At 42.0% G+C, this 22,828-nt stretch overlaps 1 protein-coding gene across 4 annotated transcripts in view; it reads left to right on the top strand.

Annotated features, from left to right (window-relative positions):
* Positions 1–272: 272 nt before the first annotated feature.
* Positions 273–22,828, top strand: part of MXRA7 (matrix remodeling associated 7) — a 110,706-nt gene continuing 88,150 nt past the window's right edge. For 2 of the 4 annotated variants that reach the window (XM_053709535.1, XM_053709520.1), the window contains exon 1: positions 274–961. In XM_053709535.1, the coding sequence (XP_053565510.1) occupies positions 374–961 (588 nt within the window). In that variant the 5' untranslated portion in view covers positions 274–373. Of the gene's footprint in view, positions 962–22,828 lie in introns of all 4 variants that reach the window. The other 2 variants (XM_053709511.1, XM_053709528.1) reach the window with 2 other exon arrangements.

Below are 22,828 nucleotides of genomic sequence, written 5' to 3'. Positions count from 1 at the left end.
GGAGCTATCTGCTGATTGGAGGCTGCACATATATGTCCTTTTCATTGTATGCTGTATCATAAAACCAGGAAACAAAATACAATTGGATTTCATGTCCCTTTGTATGAACAAAACATAAATATCTCCAATGCTTCTTTATACTACAATTCTCCATCATTACAAGGCCTCAGTTTAGATGATTTCTTGGCCCAGTACCAGAAGGTGCTTCCAGAGGCTGCGTGCTCAGTGCAGGGAGGGGGCGGTGAGATCTGTTAGAGGGAGGGCCCGGGGTATGACAGCTGTGCTGTAGAAGGTAACGGGAGGGGATCACTGCCTCATCATCATCTGCCAGACACAGAACAAAAGGCGTCTTAACCCACAGTCTGCAGCCAGCATGGAGCTGGAAGGGGACTACTCCATCACAGTACCGCTGATATTCACCGGAATAGCCGTCATCCTAACCACACTGCTGCTGCTCAAACTCCGCAAGGCACCGCGCGCCCAGGAGAGCGAGGAGCGGGAGAGAGAGGAGCGCTCCCTAGAGGAAGAGGAGGAAACAGAGCAAGTCGGGGAGAGTGAGGAGCAAGTGGCTGGGGTCTCGGTAGAGGAGGTTGGGACAGTGGAGGAATTACCCCAGGAGGAGGTAAAGGAAGTGCCCCAGAAGGAGGTAAAGGAAGTGCCCCAGAAGGAGGTAAAGGAAGTGCCCCAGAAGGAGGTAAAAGAAGTGCCCCAGAAGGAGGTAAAAGAAGTGCCCCAGAAGGAGGTAAAAGAAGTGCCCCAGAAGGAGGTAAAAGAAGTGCCCCAGAAGGAGGTAAAAGAAGTGCCCCAGAAGGAGGTAAAAGAAGTGCCCCAGAAGGAGGTAAAAGAAGTGCCCCAGAAGGAGGTAAAAGAAGTAAAGGAAGAGGCAGTTGCAGCAGCAGAGAGTTCTGCCAAGGAGAGGAGAGAATCCAATCACTCCAGCCAGGAAGAGGAGGATAACAAGGTAAGTTCCCCATTCAGGGTAATCAGTAACTGTGTAAGAACAGAAGTTTTGGGCTATGCAGCACTCTAGCATCTATATCTGCAAACAAAGGGATGAATGCTCTTACTGTGTGGTACAACTTCCCATCTGCCTGTTGCATCCCCAACAAACTTTATTAAACTACTGGTCTAATCCATCTGTCTGTCTATCTATCCAAAACAAAAGCACAATATTTTTTAATTGCTGTAAAAATGTACATTTCATAAGAAGGATTAGTGTTTCAGTCCCCACTTCTTGCAATGTAATCTGTGCCACCCCTGACACACCGCCTCTGACCCCTGACACACCGCCTCTGACCCCTGACACACCGCCTCTGACCCCTGACACACCGCCTCTGACCCCTGACACACCGCCGCTGACCCCTGACACACCGCCGCTGAGCTCCAGCAGAGCTGATAAATTTATGAAGTCCATGAATACCAGATATGTCTATCCCCGGTAATATTTAAATCTGGTGTTCTTGGAGACAGTTATCAGCTGTCAAAATATATAATCCTCCAATACAATCCTTTTAGGGGCAATTAGGGCTTCAATACATTTTTACAAAGGCTGCCAATGGCTTGATGTGCTTGGCACTGATGACTTACACATTCATAACTTGAGCATCTATCTTTTATGTCTTATTTTCATTTAACCTGTTGCTTTCTAGAGGTTTTTGTAGTTTAGAGACAAACAGTATTCTGTGCTACATGGCTGAGTGCTTTCTGTGAGTTGTCAAAGGTAGAGTGGGGGCCAGTTAAAATGGCTGCAGGCAGGGGCCCTGTTGCCAACGTGTAACTGGCACGCAGCCTGTGTGCAGTCAGTTATACCCGCCCTGGCTGGATCTTTGTGCATTGTTGTTGCCAGGGAAAATCATGTCATCCAGGTCAGTTTGTGAATCTCTGAGGGATTCTGGGTGTCTGAGAAACGGGAACCTAGGGCAAAACAAGGGAGAGTAGTCTTAGCCAACTTTAGAGTTAACATTATAAATTAAAAACCTGTAGTGGGTACAAGGATTAGTCTCCTGGCAGAGGCATTGTTACCTAATATAACTGTGTTGCTCTTCCCAATGTCTGTAGAATTATTTGTATTTGCCCTGTTTTTTTTGTATATGTGTAGCTGCTCTATATAGTTGTCTATGTGCCAGTGTGTCTATCTAATCTGCATGTCTGTTTTATATATATATATTCTATTTATCTCATACACACACACACACACACACACCAGTGTTCAATGGTTTTATCTACAATATATATAAATTGTAGATTTAACGGTGTTGTTAGACGCTAGTCACCCATGGTTATTTGCTGAGGATCTTTCGTCACAGTCTCTTCTCTGCACTTCCCTCGACTCCAGCTGCAAGTAGTGGTGATGCTTGGTGTGTAATGACTGAGGACAAGGAAGGAAAGACACAGCAAGGATATTTTCTTTAAGAATGAGGATATTGTCTATAAAAATGAGAGATCTTATACTGTATTTGTGTTTTATATGTGCATTAAACTCTGTTTAGATGTCAGTTTGTCTGCTTTTGTCAGTACTTCTCTCTCTATGGTTGGCAGTCTGTCTGTCTCAGTTGGTCAGTCTTTCCTTTTATGGCTGTCAGCCTGTCTGTCTCAGTCAATATTTCTCTCTATGGTTGTTAGTCTGTCTATGACTCATAACTTCTCTCTATGGCTGTCAGCCTGTCTGCCTAAGTAAGCCAATATTCCTTTCTCTGGCTGACAGTCTGTTAGAAATAAATACTAACAGAGGTTGAGACTGTCAATCATATGGATAATATAGTTTGATGATAAAAAATGATCCTACATGAAGACAAATTGTAATGCAGATTTCACAGAGTCTGAGCTCACTGAATGCTCAAAGAAAAAGGGTTGAACTTTCCAGCACTGCAAGATCTGTCATTTCTGTATCTGAAGGAGAGACAAGCCCAGTACAATATAGCACACTGTGTGATATGAGTTTTGTTACATTTACACTTTGTGCTTTGTATTTTATATTACTTTACACTTCAGATTGGGTCCCTTTCAGTATTATTACATTTAAGCTTTGCACTTTCTATTTTATACTTTAATACATTTAGATTTAGACCCAGCAGTGATTTTTTTTTTACACATTCTGATTGTTTTTATAGTTTCTGTGTTAATTTAACAAATTAGGATCATACTTGCATTGCACTTCATATTTTCTCTATTGTAAAATGAAAAATACAGCTTCAGAAAGTGGAAGGGGAGTTCCCTGGCCTTAACAGAGGAGTTCCCAGGGTATATCTGAAGCTCTCTCACAGGTCTTATGAAATGCTGTAAGCATTTTAAAAAAGCTTGTCTCTCATTTTTCTCGCCAGATGTATGCAGGTGAAGTTTGCACAAAATTTACAATTTCTTATTTAACTGACAGAAAAATAATATATGCTTAACCATAGGCAAAAGCAAGTTAGAATGTAGTAAAAAATTCAGTTTAATTTGTAATTAATGCAAACTGAGCCTTTATATCTGCCCCAGGTGTTCTCCAGTTACCTTCTTTCTCCGCTGTGAAATAATGTATCTCAGAGAGCTTTATTACTTTCTATGGAAGGGATCTCTCATCTTTCTGGGACTTACAGGTTCCAAACTTTTTTCTCAAAGAATTCAGTGAGTTCAGCCCCAATGAAGTCTGCAGTATAATTTCTCTCCAAACTAGAGAATCTTTGCTTATCGGGCCCATAGAAAGTAATGAAATACAAAGTGCAATGTAATATGCAAAAGATACACATAAATATACAAAGTATGATCCTACTTTGTTAAAGTTACATAGAAACTGTAAAGGCATAATCAAAATTTGTAAAATCACAATCCTAAATAAACTACAGTGTACAAAATAGTGCACAGTTTAAATGTAATAAAGCTTAATCTGAAGTGTAAAGTAATATAAAATACAAAGCACAAAGTGTAAATGCAACAGAACTGTCATGACATGCAGTGCTATATTGCAGTGGACTTATCTCTCCTTCACATACAGAAACGCAGGGAACTCCCATTGGAAAGGTAAAGCAAAATCTGCCTTTTAAGAATTTCTCTCACAGTGCTTGAGGATCATTTTAGATCATCTCACTTGAGGGGAGAGCTTTAGATCATCTCACCTGAGGGGAGAGCTTTAGATCATCTCACCTGAGGGGAGAGCTTTAGATCATCTCACCTGAGGGGAGAGCTTTAGATCATCTCACTTGAGGGGAGAGCTTTAGATCATCTCACCTGAGGGGAGAGCTTTAGATCATCTCACCTGAGGGGAGAGCTTTAGATCATCTCACCTGAGGGGAGAGCTTTAGATCATCTCACCTGAGGGGAGAGCTTTAGATCAGCTCACCTGAGAGGAGAGCTTTAGATCAGCTCACCTGAGGGGAGAGCTTTAGATCAGCTCACCTGAGGGGAGAGCTTTAGATCAGCTCACCTGAGGGGAGAGCTTTAGATCAGCTCACCTGAGGGGAGAGCTTTAGATCAGCTCACCTGAGGGGAGAGCTTTAGATCAGCTCACTTGAGGGGAGAGCTTTAGATCAGCTCACTTGAGGGGAGAGCTTTAGATCAGCTCACTTGAGGGGAGAGCTTTAGATCAGCTCACTTGAGGGGAGAGCTTTAGATCAGCTCACTTGAGGGGAGAGCTTTAGATCAGCTCACTTGAGGGGAGAGCTTTAGATCAGCTCACTTGAGGGGAGAGCTTTAGATCAGCTCACTTGAGGGGAGAGCTTTAGATCAGCTCACTTGAGGGGAGAGCTTTAGATCAGCTCACTTGAGGGGAGAGCTTTAGATCAGCTCACTTGAGGGGAGAGCTTTAGATCAGCTCACTTGAGGGGAGAGCTTTAGATCAGCTCACTTGAGGGGAGAGCTTTAGATCAGCTCACTTGAGGGGAGAGCTTTAGATCAGCTCACTTGAGGGGAGAGCTTTAGATCAGCTCACTTGAGGGGAGAGCTTTAGATCAGCTCACTTGAGGGGAGAGCTTTAGATCAGCTCACTTGAGGGGAGAGCTTTAGATCAGCTCACTTGAGGGGAGAGCTTTAGATCAGCTCACTTGAGGGGAGAGCTTTAGATCAGCTCACTTGAGGGGAGAGCTTTAGATCAGCTCACTTGAGGGGAGAGCTTTAGATCAGCTCACTTGAGGGGAGAGCTTTAGATCAGCTCACTTGAGGGGAGAGCTTTAGATCAGCTCACTTGAGGGGAGAGCTTTAGATCAGCTCACTTGAGGGGAGAGCTTTAGATCAGCTCACTTGAGGGGAGAGCTTTAGATCAGCTCACTTGAGGGGAGAGCTTTAGATCAGCTCACTTGAGGGGAGAGCTTTAGATCAGCTCACTTGAGGGGAGAGCTTTAGATCAGCTCACTTGAGGGGAGAGCTTTAGATCAGCTCACTTGAGGGGAGAGCTTTAGATCAGCTCACTTGAGGGGAGAGCTTTAGATCAGCTCACTTGAGGGGAGAGCTTTAGATCAGCTCACTTGAGGGGAGAGCTTTAGATCAGCTCACTTGAGGGGAGAGCTTTAGATCAGCTCACTTGAGGGGAGAGCTTTAGATCAGCTCACTTGAGGGGAGAGCTTTAGATCAGCTCACTTGAGGGGAGAGCTTTAGATCAGCTCACTTGAGGGGAGAGCTTTAGATCAGCTCACTTGAGGGGAGAGCTTTAGATCAGCTCACTTGAGGGGAGAGCTTTAGATCAGCTCACTTGAGGGGAGAGCTTTAGATCAGCTCACTTGAGGGGAGAGCTTTAGATCAGCTCACTTGAGGGGAGAGCTTTAGATCAGCTCACTTGAGGGGAGAGCTTTAGATCAGCTCACTTGAGGGGAGAGCTTTAGATCAGCTCACTTGAGGGGAGAGCTTTAGATCAGCTCACTTGAGGGGAGAGCTTTAGATCAGCTCACTTGAGGGGAGAGCTTTAGATCAGCTCACTTGAGGGGAGAGCTTTAGATCAGCTCACTTGAGGGGAGAGCTTTAGATCAGCTCACCTTGAGGGGAGAGCTTTAGATCAGCTCACCTGAGGGGAGAGCTTTAGATCAGCTCACCTGAGGGGAGAGCTTTAGATCAGCTCACCTGAGGGGAGAGCTTTAGATCAGCTCACGTGAGGGGAGAGCTTTAGATCAGCTCACCTGAGGGGAGAGCTTTAGATCAGCTCACCTGAGGGGAGAGCTTTAGATCAGCTCACCTGAGGGGAGAGCTTTAGATCAGCTCACCTGAGGGGAGAGCTTTAGATGAGCTCACCTGAGGGGAGAGCTTTAGATGAGCTCACCTGAGGGGAGAGCTTTAGATGAGCTCACCTGAGGGGAGAGCTTTAGATGAGCTCACCTGAGGGGAGAGCTTTAGATGAGCTCACCTGAGGGGAGAGCTTTAGATGAGCTCACCTGAGGGGAGAGCTTTAGATGAGCTCACCTGAGGGGAGAGCTTTAGATGAGCTCACCTGAGGGGAGAGCTTTAGATGAGCTCACCTGAGGGGAGAGCTTTAGATGAGCTCACCTGAGGGGAGAGCTTTAGATGAGCTCACCTGAGGGGAGAGCTTTAGATGAGCTCACCTGAGGGGAGAGCTTTAGATGAGCTCACCTGAGGGGAGAGCTTTAGATGAGCTCACCTGAGGGGAGAGCTTTAGATGAGCTCACCTGAGGGGAGAGCTTTAGATGAGCGCACCTGAGGGGAGAGCTTTAGATGAGCGCACCTGAGGGGAGAGCTTTAGATGAGCGCACCTGAGGGGAGAGCTTTAGATGAGCGCACCTGAGGGGAGAGCTTTAGATGAGCTCACCTGAGGGGAGAGCTTTAGATGAGCTCACCTGAGGGGAGAGCTTTAGATGAGCTCACCTGAGGGGAGAGCTTTAGATGAGCTCACCTGAGGGGAGAGCTTTAGATGAGCTCACCTGAGGGGAGAGCTTTAGATGAGCTCACCTGAGGGGAGAGCTTTAGATGAGCTCACCTGAGGGGAGAGCTTTAGATGAGCTCACCTGAGGGGAGAGCTTTAGATGAGCTCACCTGAGGGGAGAGCTTTAGATGAGCTCACCTGAGGGGAGAGCTTTAGATGAGCTCACCTGAGGGGAGAGCTTTAGATGAGCTCACCTGAGGGGAGAGCTTTAGATGAGCTCACCTGAGGGGAGAGCTTTAGATGAGCTCACCTGAGGGGAGAGCTTTAGATGAGCTCACCTGAGGGGAGAGCTTTAGATGAGCTCACCTGAGGGGAGAGCTTTAGATGAGCTCACCTGAGGGGAGAGCTTTAGATGAGCTCACCTGAGGGGAGAGCTTTAGATGAGCTCACCTGAGGGGAGAGCTTTAGATGAGCTCACCTGAGGGGAGAGCTTTAGATGAGCTCACCTGAGGGGAGAGCTTTAGATGAGCTCACCTGAGGGGAGAGCTTTAGATGAGCTCACCTGAGGGGAGAGCTTTAGATGAGCTCACCTGAGGGGAGAGCTTTAGATGAGCTCACCTGAGGGGAGAGCTTTAGATGAGCTCACCTGAGGGGAGAGCTTTAGATGAGCTCACCTGAGGGGAGAGCTTTAGATGAGCTCACCTGAGGGGAGAGCTTTAGATGAGCCCACCTGAGGGGAGAGCTTTAGATGAGCCCACCTGAGGGGAGAGCTTTAGATGAGCCCACCTGAGGGGAGAGCTTTAGATGAGCCCACCTGAGGGGAGAGCTTTAGATGAGCCCACCTGAGGGGAGAGCTTTAGATGAGCCCACCTGAGGGGAGAGCTTTAGATGAGCCCACCTGAGGGGAGAGCTTTAGATGAGCCCACCTGAGGGGAGAGCTTTAGATGAGCCCACCTGAGGGGAGAGCTTTAGATGAGCCCACCTGAGGGGAGAGCTTTAGATGAGCTCACCTGAGGGGAGAGCTTTAGATGAGCTCACCTGAGGGGAGAGCTTTAGATGAGCCCACCTGAGGGGAGAGCTTTAGATGAGCCCACCTGAGGGGAGAGCTTTAGATGAGCCCACCTGAGGGGAGAGCTTTAGATGAGCCCACCTGAGGGGAGAGCTTTAGATGAGCCCACCTGAGGGGAGAGCTTTAGATGAGCTCTAGGCTCTGTGCTAATCATTCTGACTATTGTGTCAGCCTTTAACTTTCTGTTCATCTTGAGTACTGCCCCCCATTTGCCTGTGTTTCCATTTCAGGCCCACATTTCTGAACATGCGAGCAGACAAAGCTTCCATATAGGAAACCTGTCTGCCTGTGTTTGTGTGCAGCAATGCAGCTTCTATTGCTAAAATTAAATATTTTGCAAGCAATCACTTGTGCAATCCCCACCCCTGCTCTTGCTCAACCAATTGCACGAGAGCAGGGCATATCAATCATCCTGGGCTTATTTTACAATCTCTCGGCTAGATTACGAGTTTTTGTCGGTAATGGTGTGCGGTGTTAACGAGCATTTTTTTTCTCACCGCTCACTTAAGACAACGCTGGTATTACAGGGTTTTTTTAAACCCGGCGTTAGCCGCAAAAAAGTGAGCGGAGAACAAAATTTAGCTCCACATCTCGCCTCAATACCAGCGTTGCTTATGGTAGCGGTGAGCTGGTAAAACGTGCTCATGCATGATTTCCCCATAGGAATCAATGGGGCTGATTCGGCTGAAAAAAAACCTAACACCTGCAAAAAAGCAGCGTTCAGCTTCTAACGCAGCCCCATTGATTCCTATGGGAAAATACTTTTTATGTCTACACCTAACACCCTAACATGAACCCCGAGTCTAAACACCCCTAATCTTACACTTATTAACCCCTAATCTGACACTCCGGACACCGCCGCCACTTACATTATAGTTATTAACCCCTAATCTGCCGCCCCCAACATCGCCGACACCTACTTTTTATTTATTAACCCCTACTCTGCCGCCGCCACCACCTAACTACACTTATTAACCCCTACTCTGCCGCCACCTAACTACACTTATTAACCCCTACTCTGCCGCCGCCACCTAACTACACTTATTAACCCCTACTCTGCCGCCGCCAACGTTGCCGCCACTATAATAAAGTTATTAACCCCTAAATCTAAGTCTAACCCTAACCCTAACACCCCCCTAACTTAAATATAATTTAAATACATCTAAATAAAATTACTATTATTAACTAAATTATTCCTATTTTAAAACTAAATACTTACCTATAAAATAAACCCTAAGCTAGCTACAATATAACTAATAGTTACATTGTAGCCATCTTAGGATTTATTTTTATTTTACAGGCAAGTTTGTATTTATTTTAACTAGGTAGAATAGTTATTAACTATTTAATAACTTCCTAGTTAAAATAAGTACAAATTTACCTGTAATATAAACCCTAACCAAAGTTACAATTACACCTAACACTACACTATAATTAAATAAATTATTTAAACTAACTACAATTAATTACAATTTAAATTAAATAAACTAAAGTACGAAAAAAAACAAACACTAAATTACAGAAAATAATAAAATAATTACAAGCATTTTAAACTAATTACACCTAATCTAACCCCCCTAATAAAATAAAAAAGCCCCCCAAAATAATAAAATTCCCTACCCTATACTAAATTACAACTAGCCCTTAAAAGGGCCTTTTGCGGGGCATTACCCCAAAGTAATCAGCTCTTTTACCTCTAAAAAACCTCCAGACGGGCAGAAGTCTTCATCCAGGCGGCATCTTCTATCTTCTTCCATGCGGAGCGGGTCCATCTTCAAGCCATCCGACGCGGAGCATCCTCTTTCATCCGACGACTAACACTAAATGACGGTACCTTTTAAGTGACGTCATCCACGATGGCGTTCCTTCAATTCCGATTGGCTAATAGAATTCTATCAGCCAATGGGAATTAAGGTAGAAAAAATCCTATTGGCTGTTCCAGTCAGCCAATAGAATGCAAGCTCAATCCTATTGGCTGATTGGATCAGCCAATAGGATTTTTTCTACCTTAATTCCGATTGGCTGATAGAATTCTATCAGCCAATCGGAATTGAAGGAACGCCATCTTGGATGACGTCACTTAAAGGTACAGTCATTTAGTGTTAGTCGTTGGATGGAAGAGGATGCTCCGTGTCAGATGGCTTGAAGATGGACCCGCTCCGGATGGAAGAAGATAGAAGATGCCGCCTGGATGAAGACTTCTGCTCATCTGGAGGTCCTCTTCTGCCCGGATCGGATGAAGACTTCTGGCTGTCTGGAGGACCACTTCTGCCAGGTTGGGTGAAGACGTCTCAAGGTAGGGTGATCTTCAAGGGGTTAGTGTTAGGTTTTATTAAGGGGGGATTGGGTGGGTTTTAGAGTAGGGTTGGGTGTGTGGGTGGTGGGTTTTAATGTTGGGGGGGGTATTGTATTTTTTTTTTACAGGTATAAGAGCTGATTACTTTGGGGTAATGCCCCGCAAAAGGCCCTATTTGTAATTTAGTATAGGGTAGCGATTTTTATTATTTTGGGGGGCTTTTTTATTTTATTAGGGGGATTAGATTAGGTGTAATTAGTTTAAAAATCTTGTAATTATTTTATTATTTTCTGTAATTTAGTGGGGTTTTTTTGTTTCCGTACTTTATTTAATTGTAATTGATTGTAGTTAATTTAGGTAATTTATTTAATTGTAGTGTTAGGTGTAATTGTAACTTAGGTTAGGGTTTATTTTACAGGTAAATTTGTACTTATTTTAACTAGGAAGTTATTAAATAGTTACCATTGTACCTAGTTAAAATAAATACAAACTTGCCTGTAAAATAAAAAATAAACCCTGAGATAGCTACAATGTAATTATTAGTTATATTGTAGCTATCTTATGGTTTATTTTATAGGTAAGTATTTAGTTTTAAATAGGAATAATTTATTTAATTGTAGTAATTTTTTTCCGATTATTTTAAATTATATTTAAGTTGGGGGGGGTTAGGGATAGACTTAGGTTTAGGGGTTAATACATTTAATATAGTGGCAGCGACGTTGGGGGAGGCAGATTAGGGGTTAATAAATGTAGGTAGGTGTCAGCGATGTTAGGGACGGCAGATTAGGGGTTAATAAAATTGAACTAGTGTTTGCGATGCGGGAGTGCAGCGGTTTAGGGGTTAATATATTTATTACAGTGGCGTGGATGTCCGGTCGGCAGATTAGGGGTTAAAAAATTTATTTAAGTGTTTGCGATGTGCGGGGGGGCCTCGGTTTAGGGGTTAATAGGTAGTTTATGGGTGTTGGTGTACTTTTTAGCACTTTAGTTAAGAGTTTTATGTTACGGCGTTAGCCCATAAAATTCTTAACTACTGACTTTTAAATGCGGTAGGAGTCTTGACAGGAGAGGGTGTACCGCTCACTTTTTCCAAGACTCGTAATACTGGCGTTAGGCAAATCCCATTGAAAAGATAGGATACGCAATTGACGTAAGTGGATTTGCGTTATGCTCAAGTCGCGGGAAAAAAGTGAGCGGTACACCTGTACCTGCCAGACTCGTAATACCAGCGGGCGTTAAAAAGCCGCGTTGGGACCGCTCAACGCAGCTTTTGAAGGCTAACGCAAGACTCGTAATCTAGGCGTCTGCTTCTTAAAAAGGGATATTCCAGTCAAAATTGGAATCCACATAGATGTATTTAATTTTTGAATAGAAGCATTTTTGTAATATAAATGTATTGGCAAAAATGCTTCTAATAAAAGTTATAGCTGTTTCAAAAGTGTATTTAAGTATGCACCGTGCACCAGCATTTTAAACACAGCACTTTCTCAGAGAGCCTAAGGTGCTTGTCCCACCTGGTAATGACTCCATTTGTAAATTGCTGACATGATGCCAGCCTGACTGGTGCTCGGAGCAGCTGCAGTATTTAAAATGCTGGTGCACTGAGAATATCTGTGTATGCCGCACATGCAGAAAAAAATACTAACACTAAAACAGTGATAACTTTTACTAGAAGCATTATTGCCAGTACATGTATATTGCAAATATGTTTCTATTCAAAGATGTAATTCATCTATGTGCATCTAAATTTTAACCAGAATGTCCCTTTAACTTGTGCTTATAGACTTGCACGAGCACCGCTAATGTTCCTGAAGCTGGATCTGCAGCATAAACGGCGCTCTCTGACCCCTCAGTCAGTATTGTGCTTTGTGTTCCTGAGTAACTTTTTGTTTACTAATTGTCTCCTATAGTTCTGCTTGCAGTCTGTGCCATTCAGTTTATATAACTTCATCTGTCTCTGCCTTCCTGCATGTGTTTTTCTTTGTGTCTCTTTATGTACGTGCCAATCAGCCTATGTATGAGTCTGCCTGCTTTGCTTTCTAGCACTGCCCTGGCCCTTGCCCTCTGCCCATCATTCTGTGGAATGTGCCGCCCACCCTCAGGCAGCTCCTGCTCATTTCCTGCCACATTCCTCCCTCTTACTGCGGTTACATAACAAAACCTGTGCACAGTAAGTCAGGTCTGAAGTCAGGATTATGTTCTATTGCATTAGGTCTGGAGCTTGGGAGATTTGCTTACAGAGCTGATAATCTAGTTTGTGTGTAAGGCCAGAGACTGACTTTTTTCTGTCACTGTTTGTGGCTCAGAAACTAGATATTTGTTCTCACTTCAAAAGCTGTAATAATAGTACTGAAACACAAGGTTATTTTTATTTGGAAGGCTGCAGGTGGAACCACTGAGTGTTACACAATATATTTGGAACATGAGGCATATTTATCATTGCAAATAACCATATGGGCTTTGGATGAATAAGAGAGGGTTCAAGAGCGACAGAGCGAGCGCGAGAGAAAGCGCGCAAGAAAAAGAGCGTCAGAGAGCGCAAGAGATAGACAGTGACACAACAGTGTCAGCAGAGTAAGGAATCAGTGTCATTTTAGGGGGTTCTGTTCAGTCTATATTGATTATTGTAATACCTTATACTCTCTAATCCAGGGCTCGACAAACACAGGAGCCTGGGAGCCACTTGCTCCTAAAATTTGGGTTTATTCTCCATATATCTATATACAAATACCACTGCCTGGCTCCTAAAAGTATTTCTAACTCCTACATATTCTAAACACAAAAAAACCCAGCACTCACTAGCAGATTCACAGCAATGTTTAAAAGCAAAACTGGGGGAAGTCAGTTACATTTGGCGCCAAAGGATCAAGCCCAGGACCACGACAAGGTCTCCCCCTTCCTGGGACCCTAACCAGCACCCACACAATGCATACTTCCAAACAAACCAACTGGGAACCTCCTTTCCTACATATTCTATCTGCCTCCTAAAATATATATATATATATATATATATATATATATTCTATATATCTTGGAGTAGCCGTGTTAGATATCAAAATAACAAGAGTATTGCATTGAGCAATGATACTTTTTTATATTGGACTATATATATATACGCCTTCATTCTTTAGATATCCTTTGTTGAAGAAATAGCAATGCACATGGGTGAGCCAATCACATGAGATATCTGTGCAGCTACCAATCAGCAGCTACTGAGTATATTTAGATATGATTTTCAACAAAGGATATCAAAAGAATGAAGAAAATTAGATGTAAATTGGAAAGTTATTTAAAATTGCATGCTCTTTCTAAATCATGAAAGAAAACATATGGGTTTCATGTCCCTTTAAATGGTGTCTTGGAAAACTGGTCAACTTAGTAAATATCTGATTTTAGTCTAAAGGATTGTAACAGAAACTCTTGCCAGAAAACAAAATACTTGCTCTGATTATGAGATCTAGAAATCCATGCCCATTAAAATATATTTAAAACATACTTTTTACTTTAATGCTGCAAATTATGCTTATAGATTCTTTCATTATTCAGTAAATATAAAAATGTCTTGATCCAGTGGCGGCTCGTGAAATTTAAAGATGGTGGGGCGCTTGACCCCACCCCTTTAAATAAAGCCACACCATCAGATGGCACTACCCATTCATTAATTAAATAAATAAAAGGTAGACAGAAACACAGAAAAGCACTCGGGGGAGAGAGACGGGGGGAGAGAGACACAGAGGGTTAGAGAGAAAGAGAGAAACACACACAATCACACACAGAGGGTTAGAGAGAAAGAGAGAGAGACAAAATCACACACAGAGGGTTAGAGAGAGAGAGAGACACAATCACACACAGAGGGTTAGAGAGAGAGAGAGACACAATCACACACAGAGGGTTAGCGAGAGAGAGAGAGACACAATCACACACAGAGGGTTAGCGAGAGAGAGAGAGAGAGACAAAATCACACACAGAGGGTTAGAGAGAGAAAGAGAGACACAATCACACACAGAGGGTTAGAGAGAGAGAGACACAATCACACACAGAGGGTGAGAGAGAGACACACAATCACATACAGAGGGTTAGAGAAAGAGAGACACAATCACACACAGAGCGTTAGAAAGAGAGATACAAATAGAGACACAATCACACACAGAGGGTTAGAGAGGGAGAGAAATAGAGAGAGACACAATCACACACAGAGGGTTAGAGAGAGAGAGACACAATCACGCACAGAGGGTGAGAGAGACACACAATCACATACAAAGGGTTAGAGAAAGAGAGACACAATCACACACAGAGCGTTAGAAAGAGAGATAGAAATAGAGACACAATCACACACAGAGGGTTAGAGAGGGAGAGAAATAGAGAGAGACACAATCACATACAGAGGGTTAGAGAGAGAGAGAGAAAGAGAGAGAGAGACACAATCATACACAGAGGGTTAGAGAGGGAGAGAGAAAGAGAGAGAGAGACAATCACACACAGAGGGTTAGAGAGAGAGAGAAAGAGAGAGAGAGAGACAGAGACACAATCACACACAGAGGGTTAGAGAGAGAGAGAGAGACACAATCACACACAGAGGGTTAGAGAGAGAGAGAGAAAGAGAGAGAGAAACAATCACACACAGAGAGAGAAAGAGAGAGACACACAATCACACACACAGGGTTAGAGAGACACATAAGGGATGAGAGAGTCAGAGGGAGAGGAAGAGAGACAGAGAGAGAAAGAGACCATGGGGGAGAATGACACATAAGGAGAGAGATGGATAGATAGAGAGACACACACACAAGGGGGGGAGAGGGACCACTGCATTTTAAAGTAATAAAACAGCAGAGCTACAGAGAGTTCAGAAAGTGAGACTATAAATTAGTGTGAAGTACAGTGGCAAGCTGCTAAGGTAGTGGGTGTAAATTTGGAGTAAACAAAATTACAAAAACGATCCTTAAACTGCTGAAAATGAGTAAAAAAACAAAAAACACTAAACCACATTCATTAAATTTTAATTTTCGCTAACAGAATCCCTTTCAGCAAAATCTAAGGTTGTAGAACTTACTTCAATAAGATGTGGCTAAAACACTGCTCTCTGCATCTCTTCCTGCTTTGCAAGGAAGTTACAGTGTCACATTCCACTGCACTTAGAGGGGAAGTACTGAACTCTCTTTTTCACTTTAGCAAAGCTGGCAGCTTCACAGGACAGCAACAAAATAAATGAAAGTTGTTTTTTTCCGTTTTTGTTTTGTTTTATATCATTTAACATCCAGCCTCAACCCTAAGTTCAACTTACTAATGCCTCTCACTAGATTGGGTCAGCCCAAATAGGCCTGCCTCAAATAAGCAGTTATGGGCCATGCAATGATCTTAACCACTTTCATCCAGTAGGTGGCGCAGCATGTTGTGTAATGGTGGGCAGACTTGCTTGTGCCTCTCCATTGCACAACATTTAGCTGTGAAAAAAAAATGCTGGGGAAAAGAAAATTGCAATTTTTTTTTAAAGCCAATAAAAAAATATATATATTTTTGCCCATATGAGAGGTGAAGCCCTGCCTCACCTGCCTCTAGTGACTGCACATCACTATACACACACATATCTATCTATCTATCTATCTATCTATCTATCTATCTATCTATCTATCTATCTATCTATCTATCTATGACAACACTGAAAAAGTTACACTTTGCTACCATGTAAAGTAGTGTACAGCCTGTATAACAGTATAAATTTGCTGTCCCCTCAAAATAACTCAACACACAGTCATTAATGTCTAAACCGTTGGCAACAAAAGTGAGTACACCCCTAAGTGGAAATGTCCAAATTGTGCTGAAAGTGTCAATATTTTTTGTGGCCAACATTATTTTCCAACACTGCCTTAACCCTTTTGGGAATGGAGTTCACCAGAGCTTCACAGGTTGCCACTGGAGTCCTCTTCCACTCCATGACGACATCACGGAGCTGGTGGATGTTAGAGACCTTGCACTCCTCCACCTTCCGTTTGAGAATGCCCCAAAGATGCTCAACAGGGTTTAGGTCTGGAGACATGCTAGGCCAGTCCATCACCTTTACCCTCCACTTCTTTAGCAAGGCAGTGGTCATCTTGGAGGTGTGTTTAGGCTCGTTATCATGTTGGAATACTGCCCTGCGGCCCAGTCTCCGCTTCAGTATGTCACAGTACATGTTGGCATTCATGGTTCCCTCAATGAACTGTAGCTCCCCAGTGCCGGCAGCACTCATGCAGGTCCAGACCATGACACTCCTACCATCATGCTTGACTGTAGGCAGACACACTTGTCTTTGTACTCCTCACCTGGTTGCCGCCACACACACTTGACACCATCTGAACCAAATAAGTTTATCTTAGTCTCATTGAACCACAGGACATGGTTCCAGTAATCCATGTCCTTAGTCTGCTTGTCTTCAGCAAACTGTTTGCGGCTTTCTTGTGCATTATCTTTAGAAGAGGCTTCCTTCTGGGATGACAGCTATGCAGACCAATGTGATGCAGTGTGCGGCATATGGTGTGAGCACTGACAGGCTGACCACCCTCCCCTTCAACCTCTGCAGCAATGCTGGCAGCACTTATACGTCTATTTCCCAAAGACAACCTCTGGATGTGACGCTGAGCATGCACACTCAACTTCTTTGGTTGATCATGGCGAGGCCTGTTCTGAGTGGAACCTGTCCTGTGAAACCACTGTATGGTCTTGCCCACCATGCTGCAGCTCAGTTTCAGGGTCTTGTCAATCTCCTTATAGCCTAGGCCATCTTTATGTAGAGCAACAATTCTTTTTTTCAGATCCTCAGAGAGTTCTTTGCCATGAGGTGCCATGTTGAACTTCCAGTGACCAGTATGAGAGACTGTGAAAGCGATAACACCAAATTTAACACACCTGCTCCCCATTCACACCTGAGACCTTGTAACACTAACGAGTCACATGACACTGGGGAGGAAAAATGGCTAATTGGGCCGAATTTGGACAGTTCTACTTAGGGGTGTACTCACTTTTTTTGCCAACGGTTTAGACATTAATGGCTGTGTGTTAGGGGACAGCAAATTTACACTGTTATACAGGCTGCACACTCACTACTTTACATTGTAGCAAAGTGTCATTTCTTCAGTGTTGTCACATGAAAGATATAATAAAATATTTACAGAAATGTGAGGGGTGTACTCAACTCAACAGGTTTATTTTTTTTCAAATCACATTATAAATGATATTTTAGCATCACAGTGGGTGTTTATTTATAGTGCTAGACCCCTCACCACAGACTTTTTTTTGCTGCCATGCTGCTGGTCTTACTGCTAAGTATCTCCATGACAGGAGGAAAAATGCTTAAATTATTCATATGATTTGTAGCCAGAGCAGAGATACACAATGCCAAGTTGATGCTAGTCTGTTGGCCAACATTTTTTTCAGCTTTAATAATAACTCAATTTGTGCAATTGATAATGCTAAAATAAAGTATGTGTGTGTGTATGTATGTATGTATGTGTGTGTGTGTGTGTGTATATATATCTATCACTCACAGGTCTTAATGGGTATACAAAATTCCAATCTTTATTATATAGCACAGATGTCCAATTTCTACATAAGGTCAATGTTTCAGACATATTTTGGACCTTTTTCAAGACAACTGTAGCATTATTATTTGTATAATAGCCTTCTTAGGTCTGTGGGATACGGTGCATAAACGTTCCAGAGTTGTTTGACAGTCGTGTGTACCATTTTCTCTCAAATATTTACGCATAGCCAAAGCAGTTTGTAGGTAAAGGAACCAGTGTGTTGGTGTGGGATCTAGTTTTCGTTTAAGTTGTGTAAAGGTCAGTATTTTACCGTTAAGCATCATATCTGCTACTCTATATAGCCCCTTATTTAACCAATTTTTTATGGGGTGCCTGAATTCTTCGTTTACTATATATTTTAAGGGTATTGTTAATGAATTTTTAGGAAAAAGCTTTCCCATCTGTAGGGTTTTTGTCCATTGTTGTACGGATAAAATTGTAATCTTACTCTGATAAGGTTTATTTCTATTATTTGTCTTTGCTCCAAATAATACCATCTGGGGTTTCATATCCCCCCTATTTCTGCTTCTAGGGCAGGCCAGAGTATATCTCCCTGTCGCCTGCTAAGTATTGAGTTTTGAGCCTGTCTCGCAGCTGTGTAGTAGTCATTTCAATTGGGAGCTTGCTAACATGATTTAAAGGGATAGGAAACACATTTTTTTTTTCTTTCGCAATTCAGATAGAGCAGCAATTTTAAGCAATGTTCTACTTTACTCCTATTATCATTTTTTCTTTGTTCTCTTGGTATCTTTATTTGAAAAGCAGGAATGCAAGCTTAAGAGCCGGCCCATTTTTGGTTCAGCACCTTGGGAAGCGCTTGCTGATTGGTGGCTAAATGAGCCGTGAACTCGGCAGCTGCAATACAAATTATTTGACAGGATCATCATTATATATTCCATACATATACAAGTCTCATAGCTCTATTTAACTAATACAAAGTTGTATACAGCACCTTTTCTTGACTGATGCACGAGGAGCAGGGGTGATTGATTCCCCTCCACCATAAACACGCAGAATCCTCAGCACCATAAATAAGTTCACTTGTTATTTATTGAAACATCTTGTACAATACAGCAGCAAAAAAGTCAAGCAACGTTTCAGGATAGTCTCCTGCATGATTAAGGGAGACTGTACAATACAGCAGCAAAAAAGTCAAGCAACGTTTCAGGATAGTCTCCTGCATGATTAAGGGAGACTGTACAATACAGCAGCAAAAAAAGTCAAGCAACGTTTCAGGATAGTCTTCTGCATGATTAAGGGAGACTGTACAATACAGCAGCAAAAAAAGTCAAGCAACGTTTCAGGATAGTCTTCTGCATGATTAAGGGAGACTGTACAATACAGCAGCAAAAAAAGTCAAGCAACGTTTCAGGATAGTCTTCTGCATGATTAAAGGGACACTGTACCCAAAAAATTTCTTTCATGATTCAGATAGAGCATGCAATTTTAAGCAAGTTTCTAATTTACTCCTATTATCAAATCTTTATTCTCTTGGTATCTTTATTTGAAATGCAAGAATGTAAGTTTAGATGCCGGCCCATTTTTGGTGAACAACCTAGGTTGTCCTTGCTGATTGGTGGATAAATTCATCCACCAATCAAAAACTGCTGTCCAGAGTGCTGAACCAAGAAAAAAGCTTAGATGCCTTCTTTTTCATATAAAGATAGCAAGAGAACAATGAAAAATTGATAATAGGAGTAAATTAGAAAGTTGCTTAAAATTGCATGCTCTATCTGAATCACAAAAGATTTTTTTTGTGTACAGTGTCCCTTTAAGGGAGACTGTACAATACAGCAGCAAAAAAGTCAAGCAACGTTTCAGGATAGTCTCCTGCATGATTAAGGGAGACTGTACAATACAGCAGCAAAAAAGTCAAGCAACGTTTCAGGATAGTCTCCTGCATGATTAAGGGAGACTGTACAATGCAGCAGCAAAAAAGTCAAGCAACGTTTCAGGATAGTCTCCTGCATGATTAAGGGAGACTGTACAATACAGCAGCAAAAAAGTCAAGCAACGTTTCAGGATAGTCTCCTGCATGATTAAGGGAGACTGTACAATACAGCAGCAAAAAAGTCAAGCAACGTTTCAGGATAGTCTCCTGCATGATTAAGGGAGACTGTACAATACAGCAGCAAAAAAGTCAAGCAATGTTTCAGGATAGTCTCCTGCATGATTAAGGGAGACTATACCGAAACGTTGCTTGACTTTTTTGCTACTGTATTGTACAAGATGTTTCAATAAATAACAAGTTAACTTATTTATGGTGCTGAGGATTCTGCGTGTTTATGGCTCTATTTAACAGTAGAACTTTTAAAGGGATACTAAACCCATTTTTTTTTTTTCTTTCATGATTCAGCAGTAATTTTAAGCATCTTTCTAATTTTACTCTTTCTTTCATGTAATTAGCAAGAGTCCATGAGCTAGTGACGTATGGGATATACATTCCTACCAGGAGGGGCAAAGTTTCCCAAACCTTAAAATGCCTATAAATACACCCCTCACCACACCCACAATTCAGTTTTACAAACTTTGCCTCCGATGGAGGTGGTGAAGTAAGTTTGTGCTAGATTCTACGTTGATATGCGCTCCGCAGCAAGTTGGAGCCCGGTTTTCCTCTCAGCGTGCAGTGAATGTCAGAGGGATGTGAAGAGAGTATTGCCTATTTGAATGCAGTGATCTCCTTCTACGGGGTCTATTTCATAGGTTCTCTGTTATCGGTCGTAGAGATTCATCTCTTACCTCCCTTTTCAGATCGACGATATACTCTTATATATACCATTACCCCTGCTGATTCTCGTTTCAGTACTGGTTTGGCTTTCTACAAACATGTAGATGAGTGTCCTGGGGTAAGTAAATCTTATTTTCTGTGACACTCTAAGCTATGGTTGGGCACTTTGTTTATAAAGTTCTAAATATATGTATTCAAACATTTATTTGCCTTGACTCAGAATGTTCAACTTTCCTTATTTTTCAGACAGTCAGTTTCATATTTGGGATAATGCATTTGAATTAATCATTTTTTTCTTACCTTCAAAAATTTGACACTTTTTTCCCTGTGGGCTGTTAGGCTCGCGGGGGCTGAAAATGCTTCATTTTATTGCGTCATTCTTGGCGCGGACTTTTTGGCGCAAAAATTCTTTTCCGTTTCCGGCGTCATACGTGTCGCCGGAAGTTGCGTCATTTTTTGAAGTTATTTTGCGCCAAAGATGTCGGCGTTCCGGATGTGGCGTCATTTTGGCGCCAAAAGCATTTAGGCGCCAAATAATGTGGGCGTCTGATTTGGCGCTAAAAAATATGGGCGTCGCTTTTATCTCCACATTATTTAAGTCTCATTTTTTATTGCTTCTGGTTGCTAGAAGCTTGTTCTTGGCATTCTTTCCCATTCCTGAAACTGTCATTTAAGGAATTTGATCAATTTTGCTTTATATGTTGTTTTTTCTCTTACATATTGCAAGATGTCTCACGTTGCATCTGAGTCAGAAGATACTACAGGAAAATCACTGTCAAGTGCTGAATCTACCAAAGCTAAGTGTATCTGCTGTAAACTTTTGGTAGCTATTCCTCCAGCTGTTGTTTGTATTGATTGTCATGACAAACTTGTTAAAGCAGATAATATTTCCTTTAGTAAAGTACCATTGCCTGTTGCAGTTCCTTCAACATCTAAGGTGCAGAATGTTCCTGATAACATAAGAGATTTTGTTTCTGAATCCATAAAGAAGGCTATGTCTGTTATTTCTCCTTCTAGTAAACGTAAAAAATCTTTTAAAACTTCTCTCCCTACAGATGAATTTTTAAATTAACATCATCATTCTGATTCTAATGACTCTTCTGGTTCAGAGGATTCTGTCTCAGAGGTTGATGCTGATAAATCTTCATATTTATTTAAAATGGAATTTATTCGTTCTTTATTTAAAGAAGTACTAATTGCTTTAGAAATAGAGGATTCTGGTCCTCTTGATACTAATTCTAAACGTTTGGATAAGGTATTTAAAGCTCCTGTGGTTATTCCAGAAGTTTTTCCTGTTCCTAATGCTATTTCTGCAGTAATTTCCAAAGAATGGGATAAATTGGGTAATTCATTTACTCCTTCTAAACGTTTTAAGCAATTATATCCTGTGCCGTCTGACAGATTAGAATTTTGGGACAAAATCCCTAAAGTTGATGGGGCTATTTCTACCCTTGCTAAACGTACTACTATTCCTACGTCAGATGGTACTTCGTTTAAGGATCCTTTAGATAGGAAAATTGAATCCTTTCTAAGAAAAGCTTATCTGTGTTCAGGTAATCTTCTTAGACCTGCTATATCTTTGGCTGATGTTGCTGCAGCTTCAACTTTTTGGTTGGAAACTTTAGCGCAACAAGTAACACATCATGATTCTCATGATATTATTATTCTTCTTCAGCATGCTAATAATTTTATCTGTGATGCCATTTTTGATATTATCAGAGTTGATGTCAGGTTTATGTCTCTAGCTATTTTAGCTAGAAGAGCTTTATGGCTTAAGACTTGGAATGCTGATATGGCTTCTAAATCAACTCTACTTTCCATTTCTTTCCAGGGTAACAAATTATTTGGTTCTCAGTTGGATTCTATTATCTCAACTGTTACTGGTGGGAAAGGAACTTTTTTACCACAGGATAAAAAATCTAAAGGTAAAAACAGGGCTAATAATCGTTTTCGTTCCTTTCGTTTCAACAAAGAACAAAAGCCTGATCCTTCATCCTCAGGAGCAGTTTCAGTTTGGAAACCATCTCCAGTCTGGAATAAATCCAAGCCTGCTAGAAAGGCAAAGCCTGCTTCTAAGTCCACATGAAGGTGCGGCCCTCATTCCAGCTCAGCTGGTAGGGGGCAGGTTACGTTTTTTCAAAGAAATTTGGATCAATTCTGTTCACAATCTTTGGATTCAGAACATTGTTTCAGAAGGGTACAGAATTGGTTTCAAGATGAGACCTCCTGCAAAGAGATTTTTTCTTTCCCGTGTCCCAGTAAATCCAGTGAAAGCTCAAGCATTTCTGAATTGTGTTTCAGATCTAGAGTTGGCTGGAGTAATTATGCCAATTCCAGTTCCGGAACAGGGGATGGGGTTCTATTCAAATCTCTTCATTGTACCAAAGAAGGAGAATTC

Source organism: Bombina bombina, chromosome 1, assembly GCF_027579735.1.
Source record: "Bombina bombina isolate aBomBom1 chromosome 1, aBomBom1.pri, whole genome shotgun sequence".
Classification (NCBI taxonomy): domain Eukaryota; kingdom Metazoa; phylum Chordata; class Amphibia; order Anura; family Bombinatoridae; genus Bombina; species Bombina bombina.
This window is presented reverse-complemented; position numbering and strand designations above follow the sequence as displayed.